The 8,314-nt window shown below is 30.8% G+C and overlaps 1 protein-coding gene across 1 annotated transcript; it reads left to right on the top strand.

The window, feature by feature from the left end:
- The first annotated feature begins 432 nt into the window (after window positions 1–432).
- Window positions 433–8,071, top strand: Or43a (Odorant receptor 43a). The gene is made up of 7 exons (XM_065513612.1): window positions 433–735; window positions 4,078–4,216; window positions 4,290–4,560; window positions 7,462–7,561; window positions 7,628–7,729; window positions 7,807–7,914; window positions 7,967–8,071. Exons 1-7 carry the CDS (start codon window positions 433–435, stop codon window positions 8,069–8,071), a joined length of 1,128 nt encoding a protein of 375 aa, XP_065369684.1.
- The last annotated feature ends 243 nt before the right edge of the window (window positions 8,072–8,314 follow it).

Genomic DNA, 8,314 nt, shown 5'->3' with positions numbered 1-8,314 from the left:
GAAGTTTGATTAGTTTTGTAAAATCATATTTGCTATTAAATGTTAAAGTCATCATAAGTCAAACGTTTGACTTTGTGTATGCTGGGATATTGTGTCGCAGCATATGAAGGCGGCGTCAATTAGTGGTTGGTGTAGCCCAACAAATACTTGAGGATATTTAAGTGAGACTATTTTGTCAAAAACTTTCATTTGAAATACAAATATTATTCGACACTGATTGCCGTCTTCTCTAAGACTCGTTCGCACTGTGTGTGCTCTTCTAGTGTTTGGCATATAAAACTTGACTATTTCCGTTTCCTTAACATCATCATTGTACTTACGTACGTATTGTATTGTTCTGCGGTTTGTCTTCAGTTTTTTTTTGTTTAAGTGTGATAAAAAGACATCGTTTTTATTTCTATTTTTCATACTTGAAATTGCTGCCTGCAGAGGATGCTTGAAGACAATCCAATGTTGGCGATAAATGTTAAATTGTGGAAATATTTCGCTGTCATATTTCCGGGTCGTGACAATCAATGGCGTGTGTATGTATTTGTGTTGCCCATTTGCGTAATGAATGTGATGCAATTTGTCTATTTGTTTCGAATGTGGGGAGACTTGGCTCCATTTATATTGAATACATTTTTTGCGGCCGCCATATTTGATGCTCTACTGCGGACGTGCCTTGTCATTATCAATCGGGATAAATTTGAGGCATTCATTTTGGAATTGGTGTCCATGTATAAAGAAATTGAAGTAAGTGTTTATTTTAATAGTGTTGTGCTGCGAGTAATAGAGAATCAATTTAAACGAAATATTTAAATTAGTCAATATTTATTCATACTATTGTTACACATACAAATAAATGTCTTCCTTATGTCTTCGATTGGTTAGGGGAAAATGTAATTTCGTTTTGAATCTTCAATAAAATGTAAAATCGTAATTTTATTAAATTCTTCGACAGATTTAAATCAAGTAAATTCTCAAACTTATTTTTTTCCTACATTAAAAAGTTATTACGGGAATACGGGAATGGTAAGATTAAGTTTTCATGTTCTGAATTCCGAATTAATATAAATTCACTGAAATTTAATGTTGGGGAATAAGTTAGTTCCTATGCGCATTTCAATGGTTGCCTAGGCCAGATCATCGGGAAAACTTTGCCCAAACGGCTTTAGAAAAGCTAAAGATATTATACAAATAAAACTATAGAGTGAATGAGAATTACAGACACTCCAGCTTTATTTGTAAAAAATATCAAAGATTAAACAAAACACCAACAATAAAACGTTCACCCTAACCTTGAAAGAAATTTTAAAGTTAATTATTGTTAAAGTCGGCTTTATTTTAAAATAGAACTTCTGTTTTTTCGTACCATAAGAAATATTTAAAAAAAAACTTTAAAAATTTTTCCAACATATACATTCAAATAATTGAAAATATTTTGCAATGAATGTAAATAAAAAAGAGAAATTTAAAAAAATTAAAAAAACAAAATGTACATAAAAGTTCAAAATAAAAAACTTTTTTTGAAATAATAAATCAACATTTTAAATTATATTTGAAATTTGTTCTATAGTACGAAATTTTAAATAATAGTCAACTTTATGGACTTAAAGTTGACTTTAGGCTTTTGTAGTTAGGCTGAGTGATTTTAGTGTTTCAAAAAAAAAAAAAATAAAATAATCGGTTTTAATCGATTTTGTGCTCGTTTATTAAATATTATGGATACATAAAGCTATTTTTAATATTGAAAAATGATATAAAAAAGTTGCTCATATGTTGAAAACTTGTAAAGAACTTGTGCTGTCTTAACTCAATTTGAAGTTTAATTGTCAGGAGATATGATCAATATTTGTCAATGAATTGGTAAGATTTCAAAATAATTGCCTCAATTTGAGCTTAATTCACTAAAATCTTAATTCGTAATTAAAAAATGTCAGACATTCATTTCATAAATCCATTCTCAACATCTAATTTTTTAGCTTCATTCAAATGCTTCTATTTAAATAGAATTCATTATTAATTGAATTAATTCATAATATATTTAAAATATTTTCTCTTCATTTAATCATTTACAAAATGATTAAAAGCCATTTTGTAATAGATTTCACTTCAATAAAAATTGCATCATTCAATACATTTTTAAAGCTATTTTGTTATGGATTATAATTCAAGAAAATATGAGTGGTTTAATAAGGAATTAATTCAGTAACGAATAAATTTTCAAAGGAATGAATTCAACACGTTTGAAGTACAAAGAAATTAAATATGAAATAATTCATAATAAATTCATTAACCGAATGGTTAAGAGATAACATTTATTTTGATTTCGAAAATGGAATTAAGAATTAATTTAATTTCTAGTTACATTTTTATATCGGTTTGACTTCAGACAACTTAAGCTCATTGAATTATGATTATGTTTCCAAATACTCCTTTAAATCACTGATCCGGGTCTCAGTTATTTATTTCATAACTTGAAAATATATCTTCAAAAATCGTATTTTAATCGGAGCATGTGGCTTCCACAAAGCATCTCCATCTTATACGAATTGTTACAGTTGTTTTTTGCGTATTTCCCATGTAGATTACACTGTCCTAATTATTGGAATATTGTGCGTCTCCATGTACGATGTTGCCATTTGATCCATTGTTATTTGTTGTATCAGTTTAAACGGTTATTGTTCCAGCTAAGTAGATGATTGGTCTGCTGTAGCGGGTCCTCGGATACATGTATGATGTTGCCATAAGGATCCAATCGATTGTTATTATTGCCTTGTGTCAGTTTCGTTAATCGGTTGTTGATGCAGCTAAGTAGATGATTGGTCTGCTGTAGCTGGTCTAGGATAATGGAGCTGCCATCTGTCGTTGCCTAGAAACAACATCCTCAGGGGTGGCGGGCTGCATGACCTTTTCCATGATGTTAGAATCTTTTCCAGGTGGAGGAGTGATCAGGGGGCTTCTTTGATGGATTATTTAGAGGGAGGTTAAAATCGTATATTTCACATTTAATTAAATGCATGTGAACAATTAGTATTTGAATCATAAGGATCTAAAATCCTGCTATTCAATGTTAGACCTACTTTTCCATACAAATTAATCCTTTTGGAAATTCAATTAAAATAATAATCTTGATTTTTAGTTCTAAATTGAAATTAGTTTTAAACGAAATATTTTTATGATTTTGAAAATTAGTGGGCCCTAAAAAAGTGGTGTCATCAGTTTTTGACCAACAGCTAATTCAGACTTAGTGATAGCGCTTTACTTTATATGGCAATAATATAGCTAAGAGTCCACCAAACTAATTTTGTTAACATTTTTTTATGAAAAAATAGCTTACGTGCATTTTTTTTTAAAAAAATATAAGAAGAAAACATATATTTTTTACTTTTTTTAGAATAAATTCAAGGGATTCCTAATTTATTACTAACAATATTTAGCAAAGTTGTAGCTACGGTAAAGCTGAATAACTCTTGTGAATATATCAATGCATTCTGAACGTGTCTAATCACTCTAAATAGGACATAAAGATCACTTTGTACCAAAAAATAGTAAAAAACTAAAATTTTTAATCTACAAAGTGATTTTTGTGATTTAGAGTGCCTAGATATGTTCAGATGGCATTGATATGTTTACAAGAGTTGTTCAACTTTACCGTAGCTACAACTTTGCTAAATATTGTTACTAAACAAATTAGGAAGCCCAGGAAGTTATTATTAAAAAATAAAAAAAAAAAATGTTCCTCCTATATTTAACAAAATTTTTTTGGCGGACTATTAGCTATATTATTGCCATATAAAGTTAAGCGGTATCAGCAAGTGTGAATTAGCTGTTGGCCAAAAACTGATGACACCATTTTTTGAGGGCCCACTTATTTTCAGAATCTTTGGGGGCCCATAAAAAAATTGGTCACCAAAATAGACAAACTGAGTATAGGATTTTACTACCCTTTGGTAGTAGAGTCGAACGTATACTGTCATGCAACAAATGAAGTCTTCATTTGTTGCGTAGTGTTTTTATTACATAAAAACTACGAAATTTCTGTTTAACTTAACTACTATTCTGTATTCTTCTATAATATTCCTATGTTTACAGCTAAGTAATGATGCTTATGCCAACGCAATTTTGAAAGACGCAATCATTTCAGCCAGGAAGGTATCAATTTTCAATTTAACAGCATCCTTTTTCGATATTGTAGGGGCTTTAATATACCCTTTGTTGTGTGACGGAAGAGGTATACATTTTAAACATCCTACCAATTAAATGTACAATGTAGTGAATAAACTTTATTTTTATAATATTTTTAGTTCATCCCTTTGGCGTTGCTTTACCGGGTGTTGATATGACAGCATCTCCAATCTATGAAATTTTCTATATCATACAATTTCCAACACCTGTGATTTTGACGGCCATGTATATGCCCTTTGTTAGTTTATTTGCTTCATTTGCCATGTTTGGTAAAATAGCATTAATGATATTGCAACATAAACTTGAAGGAATATGTGAGGATGGCAGGACTGAAGAGCAACAATATATTGCTTTAAAAGCTTGTATTAAATATTATAATCGTCTAGTGAGGTAAGACAGGTTAAAGTAAAATAAGTTTAATTTATATTTAAAAGTTTAATGTAAATCATGCGATCATAATGTTCCATATTATTATACCCTCTACCACCAAAATTGGTGAATGAGTTTGTCGTTCCGAGTGTAACATTGAGAAATTCGAAGTCGATTGAACTATGTATATCTGTCTGTACGTCCATTCGTCTGCCTGCGTAAAACACTTCCCAGTGCAAAATACACAACCAAAAATAATTAAATTTAAATGTTTAAACTTTTCTAAGGCAGCTTGTTATTGAAAACCAGTAAGTTCGGGTCAGTAGAACCTAGCTAGTAGAAATTTGGGGCTGAATTGCCGCACTCAATATGTAATGAGGATTTTAATACAACTAAGTCAAGATTTATACGCGACCCGGTTATCATCGCATTTTCCCTCGTTGAAGCGTTTCCTGCAATATTTGCATGACAATCCATCGAGGAGGCTACCCTCTTCATTTCCTAAAGCATCAATTAGGACATTGAATGTGTAGCAGAACTTAATCAATATAAATGTGATCAGAAAAGGAAAACTCAATCGTCACTTCTCAGTTCTTTAACAAAACTAGTATTAACTTTACTCTCTACTATAAATTTAAAGAGTGACTTGTTGGTTGCGGACATTGATATTCGCTTGGTGGAACGCTTGCGTAGATGCTTATTAGTCTGACTGTTCCGTTTTAATCTTAATAATAGAATAAATGCTTATAGGTTGTTTTTAACCTAATAAAGGCTCAAGTCATACCTTCTCCAGCTGCGTACACAATACTATATCCATCGCAGTTTAATCCGCAAACACAATCTTTGATTGGATACGGATGAACTCCTTCGCGAGTGAAACTAATGCGACCACTATTGACCGAATTGGTTGCTGTCAATAGTCATCATCCTATTCCAGTAGAGCGTCTTCATCTTCTCTGAAACATCAATCTGACCAAATAAGTTTTTGCTAGCAGCTAAATACGAAGTTTCGCTGTCACAGCTCATGTGCTTTGGTTCTTCTCTTTGTCGATACTAGAGTTGTCAATTACTCGAGTTTTATCTTAATCGAATAAAAGTTTATACTTTTTTGATTTCGAGTGGTCGATTAATTTTTGAAATTTCCTCGATTATTCAAACGAATAACTAGTAAAATTATTATTCGAATGATTTAATAAAATATATTTAAAACCAGAAAAATTTCGATACTTTCAGAAAAATTTAAGGCGTTTGACTAAAATTAATTATAAAGTTATTTATTGTAACTCTATTGTAGAACTTTAACCTTTCCTAGGCATGTATTTAGTAGTCACAATGTATTCGATAGACTAGATGATTGTGTGCTCGACTACCGATTGCCCCTGGTTATTTCGGCAAACAAACTAAAAGGCTTTGTAGTTTGTGTTTGTAAAAAAATTAATGTAGAAAGTCGTTTCTAATAATATTTCTAATGTAACCAACTTGAAATAACAGTATAAACACTTGGTCTTATTTCTTTGAGATATTTTTCTAGATTTATTCGAGTATTCGATTATTCGACAATTATTGATCAAATAATTTTTCATTATAAATTGAACAAATTTATTCATTCGAATGATACCTTTGTAGACTCGGATAAAGATAGTTTCAAAATCATAGAACACCTTTCTCAATGTCTCCCGAAGTAGCAGAGTTGTATCACTCACCAATATGACAGATTCCCTACTGGAGACTACTGTTTCTGTAATATTTGAAACTTTTTTGTTCTGAGTATCTGAGGTTAGCTGAAGGTTATTGAAGATTATTCATCTCCAAGCGAGAAATCCATTTTCTTTGCGCGAAATAAAGGCTCATTGGACATCAAATATACGTATCCACACGAATAATAAGAAGGCGCTTACAAGAGTAGGGATTCCGTGGATGCGGAGCTGTTTGCAATCGAAATGCTTAAAAAAAGATTCACGTTACTGGAATATAGTTCTATCGAGCGACGATGCCAGTTTTTAATATGATGGAAAAAACGTATGCGAGAAACGTACAGTGTATAGTACCCACTGTAAAACACGCTTATACTGGAAATTCATTTCTATGTCTCCAAAAGCCAAAATTGCGGAAAAAATTATTTCCAAGGGAGCTAGCATCATAAAACTTTGTGAAGAGACCCCTGTTGCTAAAATACTTTACTTTATAATGTATACGAATTCACTTGAAAAATACAGCACACTTTAAGGCACTCAGTTGATGTTTACTCGAATAGCGTCTCTGATAAACTCACTAACGACTGCAACCTCTGCCACTATTTATAACACTGCATTACCATCTATAAAGCTCTATTTCTACAATGTTCTTTAACTGAATATTCGAATTCGAATATACGGTCGCAGCAAACAGCGTTGCCAACTTACGATCAATGGTCAACTGAAAGCTTTTATTTGATAATGCCCACAGATATGTTACAGTTTGCTATCACAGCACTGTTATTTGAAAGCATTATGCTACTTTTAAATCAGCCCTAGAAATCGTTATATTTGAATTCAAGTACAATTTCGTAACAATATAAACATTTAGTAAAATATTTTAAGTTTTTTTTTAAGTACACACAGTTATAATAAATTTTTTACAAAAAATCGCTTTTTCCTTAATGCAATTTTTTTTTAGTTTTTTCAACTTGAAAAATTCATTTAAAAAATGTAAACTTTCACAGCCGTTTGTATATAAACTGAGTGGCCAATTGGAATACATTTCTGGCATTTATGTCATCGTAATATTAGGAATTGAACCGAATTTTTTTTCTACAAAAAGCGAAAGTTGAACATTTGAATTTTTGCCGAAAAAATTGGAAATGGGTACATAGTGCAGTGTACATACATATTAAAGATATTTATATTCATACATACATTCACATTTTTTCAATATATATTTCAGTTACATTAAAAATTTCAATTCTTTGGTCACATATATTGTCTTTGTTGAGTTTATGCTGTTTGGAGCCATAATTTGTTCTCTGTTATTTTGCATGAATATTGTAAGTTTTAATAATTGATGAAGATTAGATTGATGAAATATTTTGTTTATTACATACAACTTTTAGATAGAAACATATACTCAAATTATATCAATTATAATGTACATATTGACAATGATGTATGTTCTGTTCACCTACTATTGGCATGCAAATGAAATGTTAATTGAGGTACGAATACAAATCCTAAAGACTCTAAGCCCATTTTAATTAATTTCAATCTACTTCAAAAATACTTATAATTACAGAGCATCAAAGTGTCGGAGGCAGCTTATTCTATACCCTGGTATTGTTGTAGCAAACGTTTTCGTAAAACATTATTGTTGTTCATAATTAGAACACAGAAGCCTTTACAGGTAAATTGACTTATTGAAAACACTTTTATGATTTAAATATTGCATTTTGTAGATAATGGTCGGCAACATTTATCCCATGACTTTGGCTACATTTCAATCTTTACTTAATACATCTTACACATATTTCACCATGTTGCGGGGTTTGTACAATCAATAATGGATTTACATTTGGCCTGTAACTAAATGGAAAATTGAAATTATGTATTATGACTGGCACAATACAGTACAATACATCCACTACTTTATGGCAACTTTAAATTTAAAGTTTTCTCACTTTCACCAGGTAGCACAATTATGGAGGAAAGCATTTCAGCAAGGAAAATAGCACTTTCAAATTTGTTTCGAAGCACTGGCAGTTAAACTAAATAAACGTTTATTATAATGACATTCAAATTGTTTT

Source organism: Calliphora vicina, chromosome 5, assembly GCF_958450345.1.
Source record: "Calliphora vicina chromosome 5, idCalVici1.1, whole genome shotgun sequence".
Lineage (NCBI taxonomy): Eukaryota > Metazoa > Arthropoda > Insecta > Diptera > Calliphoridae > Calliphora > Calliphora vicina.
Note: the sequence above shows the minus strand (reverse complement) of the source record. Positions and strands in the feature narration are given on the sequence as shown.